General features: G+C 39.7%; 1 protein-coding gene across 4 annotated transcripts in view; it reads right to left on the bottom strand.

Moving 5' to 3' along the window:
- The window catches only part of GALC (galactosylceramidase), a 57,343-nt gene extending 42,485 nt beyond the window's left edge, over positions 1–14,858 (bottom strand). Inside the window, exons 1-7 of one of the 4 annotated variants that reach the window (XM_011949458.1) lie at positions 14,527–14,621; positions 12,168–12,174; positions 9,605–9,673; positions 9,295–9,358; positions 7,613–7,726; positions 5,529–5,668; positions 3,266–3,304 (exon numbers count right to left, since the gene is read on the bottom strand). In XM_011949458.1, the coding sequence (XP_011804848.1) occupies positions 3,266–3,304; positions 5,529–5,668; positions 7,613–7,726; positions 9,295–9,358; positions 9,605–9,673; positions 12,168–12,174; positions 14,527–14,621 (528 nt within the window). Of the gene's footprint in view, positions 1–3,265; positions 3,305–5,528; positions 5,669–7,612; positions 7,727–9,294; positions 9,359–9,604; positions 9,674–12,167; positions 12,175–13,467; positions 14,035–14,117 lie in introns of those variants that run through there. The other 3 variants (XM_011949456.1, XM_011949459.1, XM_011949457.1) reach the window with 3 other exon arrangements.
- Positions 14,859–18,766: the final 3,908 nt, after the last annotated feature.

Here is an 18,766-nt window from a genome sequence, read left to right as displayed (position 1 = left end):
GTTAGCCAGGATGGTTTCGATCTCCTGACCTCGTGATCTGCCCGTCTCGGCCTCCCAAAGTGCTGGGATTACAGGCTTGAGCCACCGCGCCCGGCCGGCATTTCTTTTTTTTTTTTTTAGAGGAGTCTCGCTCTTTTTGCCCTGGCTGGAGTGCAATGGCGCGATCTTGGCTCACTGAAACCTCTGCCTCCCAGGTTCAAGCGATTTTTCTGCCTCAGCCTCCCAAGTAGCTGGGATTACAAGCATCTGCCACCACGCCCAGCTAATGTTTTTGAATTTTTAGCGGACACAGGGTTTCACCACCATGTTGGTCAGGCTGGTCTCAAACTCCTGACCTCAGGTGATCCAGCGCTTCAGCCTCCCAAAGTGCTGGGATTACAGGCGTGAGCCACTGCACCTGGCCTGCAATAGGCATTTCAACAAACGGAACACAGATCCCAACAAAATCTTGCTGAAAAAAAATGGCAAACACAAAGTAAAAAGGTTTTGTATCCTGAGAGATTTTACTGCAGGAAAACTAAAGGTTCAGAGAAAAGGAAATGAAGTCTGAAGTGTCTGAAACACTGCAAATGTGTTTTAGAGCAACAATTAGTCTTTCAAACCAGGTTAGTTGAATTAGAGTTGCACTGTTGCTGCACTGGAGTCAGCAACAGATTCTTAATAGTAAAAAAGTTAAAATAAAATACAGCCCTGGCTTATTTCATTAGTTTAAAAGAAAATGGAAACTAATACTTTTAATGCTTCCTTCAAATGAACACAAGAGAGACACATGTATAATCACAAGAAAATAAAACATAAGCTTTGAAATGTCAAATTTGGGTATTTAAAAAGTTCATCACCTTTCACTATGAAGATACTGTAGCAATGCCATCCACCTGATTACAGAGTTATCCTCTATATATGCACCAACTTGGCTTCTGCTCTGTCCACTTACTGCTCTTATCAGACCTGTGCTCATAGCAGACATGACTTTCCACTTACAATCCCTGTGCTCCAATCTTATTAATAGCTCCACTGCCCCATCTCCCCAACCCATTCTGCTCCCACCAGCACACTCTCACCAGTATACTTCAGCCTGGAATTGACCTTGAGTTACCTAGTTCTGGCTGCAATAGATCTTCTCAATCTATGCCTTCTTCACCCCTACAACTACAGATTAATTAAAATATGCCATTACTGGCTGGGTGCGGTGGCTCATGCCTGTAATCCCAGCACTTTGGGAGGCCAAGGCGGGTGGATTACAAGGTCAGGAATTCAAGACCAGCCTGGCCAAGATGGTGAATTCCCATCTCTACTAAAAATACAAAAAAAATTAGCTGGGCGTGGTGCCAGGCGCCTGTAATCCCAGCTACTCAGCAGGCTGAGGCAGAGAATTGCTTGAACCCAGGAGGCAGAGGTTGCAGTGAGCCAAGATGGCGCCATTGCACTCCAGCCTGGGCGACAGAGCGAGACTCCATCTCAAAAAAAAAAAAGCCATTATTCCAGTGAATACTTCAGCTTACTGATGGGGGTCAGTGCCCCCACTCTTCCTCTGTTGTTTAAACCACCTTTCATGACTTGTTTTTCTCCCATATCCCTTTACCTCTCAATCTTCAGTTCTTTGCACATGCTATGCCCCTCCTTAGCAACCTGGAGAGTTCCCATCCATCCCTTCTTGAACATTCAAATTATACATCACCTCCTCTAAAAGACTTCCCAATCAACGCAGGCAGAGTTGTCATCTCCTCTGTGTGCCTTCTAAGAACTGTAGGTGTATATCTGACTCTATACAACCCTCCCCAATACAAAAAATCCTTTTGGGCAGAAAACCACATTCTCTATCCTTATATCACAACCATATGCACAATGCCTGACAAACTAGTGTTGAGCAAATAAATGCTCTATGATTAACTGAATGAAGATATGAAATGTATTGAACCTTATCTACTTAAGAACATAAAACACCCAATTTAAAGAAATTTTTTTCTATAAACATGCATGTGCAAGTATCTTTTTTGTATAATGACTTCTTTTCCTCTGGGTAGATACCAAGTAGCAGGATTGATGGATTTGTGAAAATTTGGAACTAGCCCCAAATGCCCATCAATCAATGAGTGGATAAAGAAACTGCAGTATATGTATACAATGGAATACTACTGGGTCACAAAAAGCAATGCATTAATGGCATCTGCAGCAAGATGGATGGGATTGGAGACTATTATTCTAAGAGAAGCAACTCAGGAATGGAAAACCAAACATCGTATGTTCTCACTCATAAGTGGGAGCTAAGTTATGAGGATGCAAAGGCATAAGAATGATAAAATGAACTTTATCATTTTATCAGGGGTAAAGGATGGGAAGGAAGTAAGGGATAAAAGACTACAAATTTGCTTCAGTGTATACTGCTCCAGGGATGGGTGCACCAAAATCTCAAAAATAACCACTAAGGAACTTACTCATGTAACCAATACCACCTATTCTCCAAAGACCTATGGAAATAAAAACAAAATTTTTGTAATATAAAAATTTTTTAAAACCTGAAATAAATATTTCAAAAACCTGAAATCAATAAATATAATATTGTCCCAAAATTATATTTTTTGGAGAAAAGATACATACAACAAGACAAAAGGAAGTGAAAAGTAAACTAGAGAATAGCTCCACCTGAAAAGTAAAACTACCATTTTTTTCCAATGGTAGAAGTTATTATTCTGTTTTTCCGTTCCTGGAAAATAACAATTATAGTAGTTACCTCATAGGTAAGGATGTGAGAATTAAATGGAGATAAATAGTTAGGAAAAGTGCCCCAAAAATAACACAATTGGCAGATGTTATTGCCACCTCTTTGCTAATCACAAAGAGAAACATGTACTATAACACAATCCAATAGAAAACAAGAATTAGAATATATGCCATAAATTTTGATAAAAGACAAAGAAAAAACAGTTACATTTCTTAAAGTCCTAAAAGTCTAAAATGATATAATTGTTTCATAAAATTTATCAGAATTCCAAAACTAATGAGTTTTAAAATAGAAAAATTCAACACAATTCTTTAGACAAAGGTAATTAAGGACTCACAAAGAATTACACATGCTTTAATATCAGGAATATAAACATTGTTAAGATTTTGCTTGAATTTTATGTCACAACCAGCAAAATAAATAACTGTAGTATAAAAAATATGGTGTTTCCAACACAAATTTCCTACTAATTTCTGTGTTTGGAACTACAACGAATTATTCACTAAAAAGTTAAAGATAGAAAGATACTAAAGTTGTACACACCTTAATATAATTGGCATTATATGACCTCTCATTCCAAATCTGCAAAACAAAAAGTCAAAAAAGTATGAATTGAAAGTTATGAAATGTCAGAAAGTAGATTATCATTAAGATACCATTTCTCCCATCATCTTTCATATTATCTGATAAGCCATTTTTTTAACTTTATGGGATATCCTGCCATAGAATTTATAGATACTTATAAGATAGCATAACTTTTTTAAAATTAAAATATAATTTTTAAAAACCTTAAAATATTTCATGGGTATTTTTCAAAAAGTAATTTATTCCAAAGATTTTCAACAATGGAATATTCATTAATTCATTCAACACATGTTGACAGTGCAATGTGTGCCAGAGACTATACTAGGCATTGGAGAACTAATAGATATGGAAACTGTTACAACAATTATGACAAGATCCCTATAGGCACACCTGAAAGCCAAGTATTAATATGTATACTGTATAGAAGGCATATTTTTAAGCATACACAGAGAATCACAGTAATACGCTAGTCACAAAAGCAAACTCTGAATGAGGATGGATAAAAGGAACATATATACATCTATTAGGTTTAGAGTCATGAAGCCTGAGGTTTTAGAACTGAAAGAACTTCCGTAACTCCACAGTGGAGAAAACTGTTAATAACAAGAGATGATTCTAGAATCCAGGTGCAGGTATTTTTACTCCAATGATACAGGAAAGAGTTTATCAATGAAGCTCCTCACCATAGCATGTGTTATCATGAGTCTAAACAAGATGTGAATCACCCATTACTTGTGATTGTACCATAAGAGAAAGCTATTAGACCAAACCTACATTTAGTCTCACTATGGGTTATAAATGTCCTGACATTTAAGAAAGTTCTCTGGCCAGGTGTGGTTGCTCATTCCTGTAATCCCAGCACTTTGGGAGGCTGAGGTGGGCGGATCACGAGGTCAGGAGTTTGAGACCAGCCTGGCCAACATAGTGAAACCTCGTCACTAATAAAAAGAAAAAAAAAATAGCTGGGCATGGTGGCGGGTGCCTGTAATCCTAGCTACTTGAGGCAGGAGAATCACTTGAACCCAGGAGGCAGAGGTTGCAGCGAGCCGAGATCACAACACTGCACTCCAGTCTGGGCGATAGTGCCAAAAAAAAAAAAAAAAGAGGAAAGTTCTCAAATATAAACTAATTTTCAGTCATAATTTGGAAAAGGATAGCAAAAGCTAGTATATTCTTTCTTCTGACTTCCTCCAGCCCTTGGCTCATCCTCATGCCCTTGGCTCATCCTCATGCCCTTGGCTCATCCTCATGCCCTTGGCTCATCCTCATGCCCTGTATCACCATGTAGTATTGCAGTTAATATGTTCCAGTGTCTACTTCTCTTACTGAATACAAGAGCTTATTAATCTTAGTAGCCCTAAAATATTACAGTCACAGTTCCTGCAATGCAGTAGGAGGTCAATAACTGTTTGCTGATAATCTAAGTCATGATTTCATGAAAATGTTTAAGTATTAGTTTTAACTGATGGTATATTAATAAGCAACTGATTACGGAGACCCAGTATGTGTATGTTAAGGCTCTGTGGGGTATGATGCAGCCTGAGGCATGCCTCCACCCAGCCAACAGACAAGCTGGACATGATATCATTTTCCATACTTTTTAAATCCTTAAAAGGTGTTAAGGTGTTAAATAACAGTTTGTGACAGGTGGACACAGATTTCAGCCAGCCTGCCAAATCTGGCCCATCATCTGTCATTTTACAACTTGAGAGCTAAAAGTGCTTTTAGTTTTAAATAGTTACATTTTAAATGGCTACATATTTACCTCAAGATCCTCAATATTGCCTTTTGGCCCACAAACCCAAAACTATCTATGCTCTGGCCCTTTAATAAAAAGTTTGCCAATCTTTGGCTTAAGACAACAATAGAATAAAATGAGACTAACCCATAAGCTGTCTAGGAAACACAACATTGTTGTAAGAACCAGAGAAAAGAGAGAAAGCTTTGAAGGAGAATTTGAGTTGGGTTGACACAAAAAAAAATCAGCTCAGAGGAAGGAGGTATACACTTAGTACAGTTTTCAAAAATGGCGACATTGGGATGGGCAAAGGGGAGCAATTAAAGGTCACATGTACTTAGCTTGTGTTATTATCAGACACCAGTAGAACAAATTAGTCTCATGACATAAAATGGTTAGCCAAAAAGTACCTTAGAACCAAATTATATTTTAAATTACAAATAAATGTCCAAAACTGAATCATATTTTAAATATATTACTAACTCCAATATAATCAATGTCCAAATCATGATAACGCTTGGCACCCACAATCCAGGTCACGACATAATAGGCAGTCAGCTGAAGATTGACATAAGGCCAGTCAAAACCTTTTCCCAGCCATCCAGGGAATGACCATGGCAACCCTGCAGAGAGAAGGGAGGAGGCAAAGGTAGAGAAGGTATAACGGTGCTGGCGCTATTGAAAATAAAACAAATTTTTTTTAAGAAAAGCATTCAACTTACAAAAAACCAACACAGATCTGACTAAAGGAAAGTTTATATACCATATAAAAATTATTGAAATCCTTTCCAATCTATAGACACTATAATTCCTTATTGATCCCTAGAGTCAGGTCCCACAATTTCAAATGTTCTTTCCAGGCAAAAGAAAAATAACAAATACAAACACCTCTATCCAAGACCCTTACCAATAGAAAGAAATGTACCATATGTTTTGACTTAACATTTCCACTCATTGTTGGAATGTTCAATATTCAACTTCTGTTTTTTAAGGTCAAACCAAAGAATTCTAAAAGGCTTATTCCAAACTACTCACTCCTTCGAGTTATGTATAACACAAATGTATCATTCACTTGTACATCTTCTTATAATTTAAGGGTCCTTAAAATATTAATCAGTCAGACAATGTAATGTAGCAAAACTAGTTTGTTCTTATATCAATATAAATGACAATGAATCCATAGAGAAATATACCCTTGTTAAGTGATACACATCAAATAAGTCCATATTCTTCCAATAACCCTGATTATGTTTAAGTAAAAAAGTGAGAAGAGTAGAAAAGTACGTATTAAAATTCTAAATTTAAATTGCTACTAATTTTAAAATAAGCTCAACAGTTAAGTTCCTCAGCAATAAATATATTACCAAACTAGTTCACCACTGAAAAAAATAAAAATAAAAATGACAAAATGCTTATTTTCTAAACTCAGGAGGAACACCCAAGTGTATTACATAAGAAATGTGACATTAAAGTAATAGAATTCTTGAAGACAATGAAATGCTAAATGCAATCTGAAGGCCTACCATGTGTAAGTCTTTGTTAGGACATGGTTTTGCCTGCCATATTTTCTACATTTAAATGAGGTCTGACCTTGGAAGCAGTCTGGCGGATATTTACTAAATTCAGTGATGCTTTTACTGCAAACAGCATTTCTGGAATCTTACAAAAGCCCATTTACAAAGAACATACTTACTCCTAATTTATTTTAACTTAGAAAATATTACTCTTATCCTTTAATTTGATTGCTGAGAAAATTATTTTTTAAATAACTAGAAATCAGGCCTTTAAAATGAATCATTAATTTCATTTAACTTAGTTTGAATTTAAGCCTGTTTCAAAAAATCAAATTCATTTCAAGTGATGAAAGTATCCCATCACTCTGATGTTTGAAATATTTCACAGGCTCTGTACGCATTCTCACAGAACTGTGAAATGTACACAGTCCCATTGAAGCAACTAGCCAGTGATCCTTCCAAAAGAACCTAAGCTCCACAGGTGCAGGGATTGGGGATGGGATTGGCTTCCTGAGTCCCTAGAACAGTAACCAGCACATTATTGAAGTTCAAAAACTAACAAACAAACAAAAAACACTTTTGTATGTACCTTTTCTAAAAATGGGTTTACGACTACATGTAATATACAATTGTGTAACTAGTTAGGTGTACTACTGCATAGTATTACCCTTTTACGAATACTGATGACAGACTTTGTGAAGAAAAGTAGTTTAGCATCATAAAAACATGGAATTATGTGCTAAAACTGATTTTGCCATTTACTAACTGTCTATGACCTTAGGTCAGTGGCATAATTTTTCTAAGCCTCTACTGCTTCTTCCTGCCAAATGGAAAGAATCATGCCTTACTTCACAGGTATTATAAGGATTCAACATAATATACAAGGGCAAAGAAAGGATCACCCCTGACACATGCTTTGCTGCTGGTAGCATACTGGTAGTATTAATGACATTACGAGCACTTCTGTGCTAATAGAGTTTCCACCAACATGATCCAGAATTTAAAAGTTAAAGGAAAAGAGACTGAAGAAGCATTGCAAACTTCATTTCTTACCAATGAGTGTAATATTGGGATTCCTCTTCTTAGCTTCCTTCATTAACCACCACTCATATCCTCGAAAGTAATTCTCATCTAGTGCATAGTGCATGTGGGAGGGCTCAGTGCCATCTGAATAGAGGAGAGCAAAAACGGAAGTAATGATCCATGAATGGTACTTCCTAGGACCATCTCACTCCCCACCCCCACCCGCGACACCCACTTCACAAAAGCGGTATTCCAGTTCTAATCCTGAAGTTGGGCAAACCATAATCTTATACAACTTAAGGATGGATGATAAAAGCACATTATTTCATCCTTTTTTTCATTATCTTAAGCATTGTAAAGGTCTTAATAAAACCACAACCTTCTATCATAAGCAGTACTGAGAGAAATGTGATCACCTCATATAACTAAAAATTCCCAGTATTCATTCTTCTGGGCTCTTGATCTCTCTCTGGTTTTCAAATCCCTATGTCCAACTTTAAGTTCTCATTACCTCAACTTTCAGCTTATCAATGCTGGATATGAATTCCCAGGCTCCTGAGCCCTGTTCTCAGAACCCACACCTTTAGCCTATAATAATTCTTGATATAGGAAGAGTTTTGAGGAAAAAAAAAAAAAAGGAATAAGTATACATATCCACTCTAAGAATAACAAAATTCTGTACTAACATCTGCAGTTAGTAGAGGTTACATTATCTTAGCACTGAGGTAGGTAATTGCTATTAAAGTCCTCATATATTCCCACGGTTCACAAATATCTGCCCCTGCTAAGCAGGGCCTTCCGAGAGGCCCTTGCGCATTTCTTCTTAAAGGTAAACATCAGAATTCACAAGAACTGCCTGTTTATGTATCTCTACCTCTAATTTAGCTTCAGCAAGTGAAATTAGCCCATCATTGTCAATTCTGCCTAAAAGGTTTTAACAGTAAAATGCAATAGCTTGGGGAAAGTGTCTGTTATAGAGGTTACTTTTGTTTTTGCTTTGTACTTTTTATTTCAACATAAACACTAATACCACTACATAGACATATCTGTTCAACAAAGAATTACTTCCAAATCACTAGCAGGAATACAAGTATGCAGGAGATACACTAGAGTTCATTATAATGGAATCTGATCTATAAACAATAAGCTATATCTAATCATAGAGAGAATTTTTTTCTTCTTCCTGAAAAATAAAAGGCCTATAAACTGCCAATTGATAACATGGACTATACAAAGCCAATCAAAATAGTGACAATGAAGACTGAAGATTTAGTGATTAAAGTTTTGTTTTCAAAAGAAAAAAAAGCTGTATCTCTGAAACACTGGTTACATACATTTTTACCACATATTTTAAGTTAATAGCACTTTATATGCTCTACATAAAATTAACATCTTTCTAACTTCTCAATAAAATTCAAAATTGTCCCTATGCTCTGTCCTGTATATATAGATTTTAGAAAACTGTGGATTTGTTTACTACCGATTACTTCAACTAGATAAGCAATTTAAAGTCTGAATGTTGTTTTAGATGGACCATATTCTATATAATATTTTAAAATAATTACAGTTTAAAAATGAGGAACACTCTAATAAGCAACAATCAATCTCAAAAGTGTTGGTACTGTTTACACATATTCTGAAATCACAGTCCATTTGGTGAGGTATAGATTAAAATGTTGACGGGAGAAATCCTATGTCCCAAATTCTCCTACCTGTTGTCTGCCCATCACCACCTATTTCCACTTTTAGAATATGCAAAGAGGCACCAAAATTCGGCTGTGAAAAGAATTAACAGTATTAACATAGTGCTGTATTGTATGATGCTTCAAGACAATTACTAATTACTGCCTTAGGTTTTGCAGACGCAAAAACAAAAGTAAAACTTCAAATAGCAATTTATTCCAAAAGTAATGCGCCATTTTTTCAAAAACTAGAATTTTGAGGCTAATAAATTATAGGTGAAATTCACCCTACAGTTTCTAAAATATCACATGTATCAAGAAATAATTATTTTTTCATTACCTTAAAGAGATAATCCAATATCTGAGAACGATAGGGCTCTGGGTAATTTACTAGAAGTCGGGAGGTTGCCTAAAAAAATAAGTTTTTAAAAGTATGAATAAAAGAAATCCAATCATGAATATTTGTCTACAGTGTTCATGCACACCACCTGGTATACACATATTTAGCCTCGGGCAAGGTCAGGCTGTGGAAAAACGCCTCACAAGTTGCTTATCTGCCCTTTCTGTGCCAATCACTGGGCAAGTAGGGCTGCTGTTTGTCCAACAGCTAACAGGTTCTCTTGTTCTGGGATGAGGGTTAACTGGGAGGTAAAGTTGCTAACCTCGTAATCACAAACTTATCTTGAAACTCAGGTTTTCTATCTTGAGACCAACTGGCAACAATATCTCAGGGCTAAGATGAGAGGGATGAATGTCAGGAAATTTTTCCCCTTAACATCTTCCAGAAAAACATCACAAGCAGCAGTGCTGAAAGGAAGCACCACTTTCCCCATCCTCATAAATTCTACCTGTTACTATTAAGAATAACTAGCAATAATCTCCAGACCAGGCTGTACTAAGGAAACTTAACCCAAGCGTGGCATCAGAATGCATGGAAAGACAAGAGTGGACAGTGCGGGGAACAATACTGGATCATGCCTGGGCCATGGCATACAACTATTTGAAAAAAGAAATCACAAAACCAATAATTGACCTATAATCTATCCTTTGGCAGGCAATATAATCAAAAAATAAATGAAAAGAGGCCGGTTTTTGGCATGAAACAGTAGCACATCCTCAGGCCTGTAAACCAGACAGTCCTAGGTTCAAAGTGCTGACACTTTGCCAGGTGTGTGTATGATGACAGGGACAAAATACTTCCCTTTTATGAGGTTTAACTTTCTATTTTATATTCTCACATATGCTACCACTGACATTCTGGTAGTGCCCATATCTACTTGTTCTCACACCCAAAACATCCCCAGTCCCTACCAGTGAGGTAAAGACCCATGGAGCTGCTCTCTAGTCACTCTTCTCATCTACCTCAATATATCCCAAACCAAACATAGCATTTTTGTACCTATCTGCTCCTTTTCCTGAGCTTGCTGTCTCAGTAACAAACACTTGCCTACACCATAAACTTGGGCCACCTTTTGTCCAAACTTCCCATGTACTCTCAATCACCAAGATATCCTTAATAGCTCTCAAATCCTTCCTCTCCTCTTCAACCCCACTGACTTACCTAGGCCCTCCTCACTTATGAGAAAAGCCTAAGTGGTCTTAGGGCATCCCCTCTGCCTCTCCCTGTATTCTATCTCCCACGCTACTTACGAGAGCAACCTTCCCAAAACACAAATGTAATCGTGAAACTCTTCTGTGTAAACGTGCTAAGATCTTCCCTTCCCCAAAAGCTTTCAGGATAAAGTTCAAATTGCTCAATTTTGCACCCAAATCCCTTAATTATTCAGTTCCTAACCCTGATACTTTACCCCTTATCACTCTCACACCTTCCATCTAGGTGTATCAAACAATGTTTTCTATTCTTATGCCTGGAATGCACCCCACATCCTCTCTTGGACAACTCCAATTCACCTTTCAACTTAAATTCCACCTCTTCAAGGAAGGATGCCTTCTGACCCTGCTCACTGATTTGATGTAAGTGCCTCTCCTTTGGGCTCCTTTGGCACTAGATCCATATCTCTATTATAACACTTTGAACCCTGCATCCTCATCACTCCTTTACTTTTCTGACTCAGCTATTAGTTCCTTAAGGACATGGACTGAATCTTATTCAATTTCGTACACTCATTCTTTGTTATTCAATAAACACTTATTAAATATTTTATAGGTCTTTTGTTGCACTGGTACAGGCAACATAACAACTCCATTTGACTTAAAGAGTCAAATATCCTGATTTCATCATTAATAAGCTATGTAATCATAGGCAAATTATTGTAAAGTGAGCTATCTTACTCATTCAGCTGTTGTAAGACTAAAATTAGACATATGTAAGGACTTGGCACATTACCTGGCACATAGTAAGTTCTCAATAAAGGCAAGTGTTATATATACAAATTTTTTAAATACACATTTCTCAAAGAGTTTACAACCTAGCAGGGGCTCCAATATCAAAATAGGCAATCTTTAAATGAACACTGTATAGGCACACTAATATATCCTTGACCCTAGGTAAACAATGCTTCCTGTCCTACACTATGCCATTAAAACTGTGTGCTTTGCTGTCTAGGGTTTATTTTGCCCTCTATGCACTCCTACATTTAACAGAGAAAGTATCGGCTTTAGGCAAACACAATTACGCTATTGCAAACCTATAGCCACACCTAACACAACAGCATAAGTCAAAGGCAATATAACCAAATGTTAAAATGCACCATCAAGCAATAACAAATCATAGGATTACCAACCACACTGCCTGAATGAGGCCTGGAACTGTTTACAGGCCCAGGAAAAAAGCCCTGGGAACATTTCATCATCCAATGGCCTTGAAATAACTTCCTCTTCCCTAATCCCTGAAACTGGTTATTAACCAAAATCAGTAATGTGCAAGACATCATCCTAAGTACTTTAGGTCTATCCTCACGATGCTCCTACCATGCAAGTACAACTGTATCCCAAAAAAAGAAAGTGAGACCGAGAGGAGTTATAATAGATAACCTGCCAAGGTCATACAGTGAAGTGGCAGAACCCAGAATACACTCTTGGCAATCTTCTCTTTAGTCTATATTCTCTACGTTTTGTTTGGTTTTGGTTTTTGGGTTTTGTTTTGTTTTGTTTTTTGAACGCAGTCTCACTCTGTCGCCCAGGCTGGAGTGCAATGGTGCGATCTCGGCTCATGGCAACCTCTGCCTCCCGGGTTCAAGCGATTCTCCTGCCTCAGCCTCCCAAGTAGCTGGGGACTACAGGCGCGTGCCACCGTGACCGGCTAATTTTTTGTATTTTAAGTAGAGACGGGTTTTCACCGTGTTAGCAGGGCAGTCTTGATCTCCTGACCTTGTGATCCACCCCCCTCAGCCTCCCAAAGCGCTGGGATTACAGGTGTGAGCCACCGCGCCTAGCCCTCCATTCTTAACTATTTACTGTACCATACAGCTTTCCCTCTCTGACATAAAGATTAAACGACAGCATTCTAAACACTTACTGCCACAACTTGGGCTAGGGACCAAGGACTCCACAAAGAAGTTTAATGTGGTATGCAAATATAATGTTGCAAGAATTTTCATTATTTAGTGAGTTCCTACGAGGAGTAATGCACTATACAGGGATACTAATAACTGTTGTATATTCTATCAGATTAGATAGGAGTTTCCTACTCTGAATTATGAAATGATTCTTCTCATCTTAGTAATTTTAAACTGGGCTTAATAAATCTAATGGAAACAAAGACTTCCATTTTTCGGTAAGCTCTCACGCTAGATTTAGTATCACAAGTAAAGCTATAAAAAAGATGGGGCCCCATTTCATGAAATATTGGCTGTTTCAGGTTTAGACCAAAAACATAAAAAGGAGAATAGTAGTAGCAAAGAATAAATGCATTAGCTCATCGACCCACAGGTTTCCCCTGAAACACACATCAGCACTGCTGGAGAGATTGCAAATTAGGGAATAAAAATGTAAAAATCAAAAAGGATCAGCTAACTCCAGGGGAAAAAAAATTTCCCCTAGCAGGTTATATCATGTGGTCAGACTACCGACCAGGTCATCCTTGCAGCAGGCATTCAAGCTTGTTCTGAGTTGAATGTAAGGATGCAAGCTCCATCCAACTCAACCCCAAAAACCCGAGTTCAACGTTAACATTTTCAAAAAAAAAAATTAGCCCTAGATGTAATTTCGGGTACAAAAACCAAAAAACAAAACCCTTCTCACCCAAAGGTTGGCCACCATGAAACCCGTGGGCCCAGAGGGAGTACCTGGTAGTTTCAGGCCGCTCGCTTATATTCCTTTTAAAGACACCTTGAGGCACCAGTCCTGCCTCCAAACAACATCCTATTCGGCGCTACCCTCTCTGGAGAAGCCCATCCTTACCCTGCACTAACAACTGCCCGGGACTTACGACTCCACCACCCACCAACTCCCCCAAAAGGAAGAGACACAGCCAAAGTATCCCGCTGGGGCGTTCTCTTTCGCACACGGACGCTCCCGCACTCCCTGGCCCTTTCTGGAGCGACGCTGCCCGACTGCCATCTCCGCGATGAAGACAGCCTGGGCCCCATTGCCTAGGACTAGGGTTCCAGCCCCGGCTTCTTCACTGCTTAGACCTGTCACTTTACTCTCTGGACCTCCGGATCCTCATTCGTTCAAACCTAACTGCCTCTGTGGTTCGTGTTAAACAAGAAAGCACCCGCCCCAGCCCCGCAGGGCACCCGCCCCAACCGCCTGCTGACGGGCACCCTAGGAGAGTGCGGCCGAAGGTGGAGCGGGTCGAAACGCAGGGCAACGCCGCGGGGGTTTGTGGGGCGTGCCTCTCGGGGCGGGCTCTTGTCGCCCCCCGCGTATCCCCGCAGCTCGCCGCTCACCCCGCCGCCGCTGACCGCGCCGATGCCGTCGAACTCCCGGCCCAGCCCGTCGGAGTCGTCGAGCACGTACGCGCCGCCGGGCGCCAACAGCGCACACAGCAGCAAGGGCACCGCGGCGCGGCCCGCCGAACCCGCAGCGGCCGTCATGGCTTTCACTCGGCGTTGCCGGGAAGCCGGGAGTAGCCAGTCAGCCATTGTGTGGGTCACATGACTCCGGCGCCCAGGGAGGCGGGTCCCGTCGCCCCCACGATAGATACGGGCGGGAGGCCGCCGACGTTGACGCCGCCGCCGCCATTTTGAGTGCGGGTCAAGGGCCACTGACGCAGCCGGCGCAGGGTTGAGGAAGGAAGCGGCGAGCTTTTTCTTATTCCTCGCCTGTTTGTGGTCAGCTATGGGATTTCACATGTACTTCTCTTCCGACGTCACCTGGTGGAGCACTTTAACGCAGGGAAGGTGGATGTCCAAGGTCCGCCCAGGGAAGAGGGCAATGACTGGCCCTACCATGGCTTCTTGCTCAGCATCTCAGGGAGTATCTACCTTGTGCGAGGACCAGGCTTGGACCCCAGGTCCCAGTTCCATTGTTATCTTGGTGGAAATCAGTTTGCTTTTGGAGCCTGAGTTTTCCCTTATATGAGATGAGGCGAGAAGAGCAGCAGTGAGGGACTGAGAGAAAAGTTAATAAGCACTCATTACATTGAATGCATTCCCACAAGTGGCAAATGTTAGCTGAGAAGGTTCTCCAGTCTGGAAACTACTCCGGCATATTCAAGGCTTTTAGCCTCGAAGGAGTTAATAATAGACCACCTCAAAATATGCTGCTGTGGCATATTGACTATTTTAAATTAAAGGCGCGTAAAAACAGGTGCAAGATCACTCTCATGGATATTATGTGTCTTAAAAGGAGGAGATGAAATTCCCATGTGAAACATGTCTTACCTATAAAATAACATTCTTATCTTCAAGTACAGAAAGTTGAAGTCAAGGGAAATCTGTCCAAACAAAATGTGTTAATCCCTATCTTTCTAGTCACTTCTCTACCCAATTAATTACTCTAGCCCAAGCCCCTTTGCCTTATGTTTCACAACTTACTGTTTTTTGTCCATTTCACTCTATAAGCAATTGACTCTTAACTGCTGCTTTAGGTTTTGCTTTTCTGTTTGTTTTTGTTTTGTTTTGTTTTTTTAATGAGGCCCCCCGTGCCATTTAAAATAAACAAATTCGTGTGGTTCTCTCCTGTCAGTCTATTAATATCTTAAATCAATTTAATACTAGGGCCCTGCTGGGACCCTACAGGGATGAAGGTGAAATTTTGCCTCCCCTACAATTTTATAAACTATCTTCCACTGTCAGTTGAAGTGATTCCAAACAGATAATTCTAAATTGGTGGGAAAGTTGTGAATTGCCCTGGAATTTCTGCCACATCCAGCACTGTCCTGAGATTTCTGATTTCCTTGTTATTGAAGAAAATTAAAGAGACTCTGAAGAGCTGCAGAGAAAGATTTTCTGATCCCCAAATTTCTCTTAGCAGAAGTATGGAGCTGGTTGTCATTGCCTACACAAGCCCCTAAGATACCACAATGGCAAGGAAAAGACCCAGAGACTTTAGGACCTGTGGAATTTGTCTGCAGATTCCCTGTTTAGGACCTGTGGGATTTGTCTGCAGATTCCCTGTTTGGAATCTGATTATTTTGCCCCTTAACCACAAACCTAAATCTAAGTTTCAAGAACTCAATTATACTTGAAGGTCAAAACACTGGGCAATCCAGTAAATATGCACATCAGGTTCTCTGATATCCCTGGGTTCTTAATGTACATTAGCTATGTTTGTTCTTTCTTTTTAAATTACATCTATCCTGGTTTACTAAGGACAGTCACAACTTTTGTCTGAACATAATTATTGATAATGCTCCCTTCACCCTCAGTAGTCTTCTGGCTTGGATCAGTTAAATAGTCCCCTATGTATGAACCACTTATTTTCTTTGGTTTCTTCTTTCCCCAGTACAACACGAATCTGAACTCTCTGCCTTCCCACTGCAACCAGTTTATAATGCAAGTCAGTAATTTTCCAGTTCTGTGGATTTACTGTTACAGAATTCACTCTGATCCATTTGTTCTGACACAATATATTAAGCATGAGCTGGAGATCCTGTGGATACAAGCCATAGTAACCATTCGATCAAGTGAATGTTAAGCTTCTCTTACCAGCTCTTAACAAGCGCATAAGACCCATGTAATACTGTGACTAGATGGGAAATACCAACAGAGGAAACTACCTTACACATAAAGTTAGGAAGTTGCATGATGATGTATGAATACCCAGCATACACCATCCTGTAGCACATCACTGTCAAACGGGTCAGTGGTCAGTGGTCAGTGGTCTCGTTGTCTGAGGTGTTATCCAAGCTTGTTGTCTCACAACCAAAAGAATTAAGGAGGTGGACACCAGAGTGATGTTGAAGAGAGAGTTTATTATATGAAAGAAGAAAGCTGTCTGCAGTGGAGAGGGGTCCCAGATGGGTTGCTATTTTTACAGTTGAATCCAAAAGCTTTTATAAGAAACTCCTCTCATCTCTGTAGCTGTTCGTGTAACTTACTGTAAAGCTATCTGTGCAACTCCCCTTATCTGTGCAGCTGTGGGTATGTCTTGGGTAAGGATAAAGTTCAGCTTCTCTTTTGTGTAACTGTGGTGGGCTCTAGGTAAGCACCCTCTCCACCCCCATGCAAGTTCCCACAGAGCCCACCATGTATGTGCCTGAAAAAGGGTAGAAACTTTTTCCTGGGAACCTGCTAATCACACAAAGAACAAAAGGCTTCTATGCTGGGCCTTCCTTTCTTTATCAGTGCAGCTGTTGCCTGAGTTTTCCCCAGGCCACTCTATTTGTGCCTGTAGCTTGATTTTTCAGGCTGTCTTTCTGTTTAAAAGAATTTTATCAAAGACCAACTTTAGCTGTCTGCCCAACTAAGTTTTCCCTTTTCTCCGCCCTCAGTTGCACCTTGTAGTTGGAATGCATGCCACAAATATTTGAGCAATGTGTGAAATCTACAAAAGAGGAAACAAACTCTAAGGGAAAAGGTAGCCTCACTCCCAGGAAGTCCCAGTAGTTCCTGTTAGTTCAGTTACCAAAGAAATTGCTTACCAGATAAATATTTTTTGTTTCTAATTTCTGATCTATATGCATGAGACCAGACATGAGGCAAGAAAGTTTCTAATAAAAGGCCAATAAATACAAGCTGACCGAGATCCTTGGAGTGCTGGGCACAGCCCTCAAATGTGCTCACGATGTGAGATAAAGAAAAATGACAGTTACCCCACAAGTGATCATATGCTTAGCTTCCCTTGCATCTGTGGATCAGGGTCAGTGAGATAAGACGGTAAGAAAGGAAGGTCCCGGTTTTCAGATTTTAAATGACAGTGTTTCTGTCTCTCTGTTTAATCTGAAACACTTCAAGAATTTGCATGTTATCGTTGCTCAGGGGCCACACTGACCTCTGTACCATTCCAGTGTTCGTAAATGGTCTGCCAAAGGAAACACGATGATTTTTCTAAGTATCACAACCACACCTCAGCCACCCCACATCTCTCCTTTTTCTAAATAAAATAATGTGACCAAAATCAAATAGTCTCTTGAGAGGGATCAGAGATCTTGCCTTTTAATGAAAATGTATTGATAAACTCTAATAGCAGTCTGGATTTTTTTTTTTCTTTTTTCTTTCCCCAAGACTGTCATAAAACAGTAGGATAGTAGTCTGTTGTCTCACTTCAGGAAAAGGCTTTACTTTTATAAATCCGTCTACCTCCCCTTCAGTCTACCATCGATGGGCATTTAGGTTGATTCCATGTTTTTGGTATTAGGCTGTCAGAAATTCTAGGGCAGAGGCCAGGTTTATTTCTTATTTGTACATCTTAAGCACAGTGCCCAAACTATGCTAAGTACTCAATAAATATTAGTTGAATTGAACTAAAGACAAATCATAGCTAATGTACATTAAGAACCCAGGGTTATCAGAGGACCTGATGTGCATATTTATTGGATTGCCCAGAGCTTTGACCTTCCAGTATAACTGAGTTCTTAAAGTAGGAATCCCCTGGGACATAAGAGTGAAGAGTGTTTTCTCGAACTGTCCTGTAACATCTGCTATATTTTTTAACTTTTATTTTAGGTTCAGGGTGCATGTGCAGGTTTGTTACAAAGGTAAATTGTATGTCCTAGGGTTGATGTACAGATTATTTCATTACCCAGGTAATAAGCATAGTACTCGATAGGTAGTTTTTTGATCCTCCCCTGCCCCCCACCCTCCACCCTTAAGTCAGCCCCAGTGCCTGTTGTTTCGTTGTTGTTTCTGTCCTTATGTACTCGATGTTTAGCTCTGACTAGTGAGAATATGTAGTATTTGATTTTCTGTTCCTGTGTTAGTCTTCTTAGGGTAATGACCTCCAGCTCCATTCATGTTACTGCAAAGAACGTGATCTAATTTTTGTTTTTTTTTTTTTTTGAGACAGAGTCTTGCTCTGTCATCCAGGCTGGAGTGCAATGGTGTGATCTCGGTTCTCTGCAATCTCTACCTCCCATGTTCAAGCGATTCCCCTAACTCAGCCGCCTAAGTAGCTGGGATTACAGGTGTGTGCTACCATGCCTGGCTAATTTTTG

The sequence above is a fragment of the Colobus angolensis genome, unplaced genomic scaffold (assembly GCF_000951035.1).
Source record: "Colobus angolensis palliatus isolate OR3802 unplaced genomic scaffold, Cang.pa_1.0 Scaffold3, whole genome shotgun sequence".
Taxonomy (NCBI): domain Eukaryota; kingdom Metazoa; phylum Chordata; class Mammalia; order Primates; family Cercopithecidae; genus Colobus; species Colobus angolensis.
This window is presented reverse-complemented; position numbering and strand designations above follow the sequence as displayed.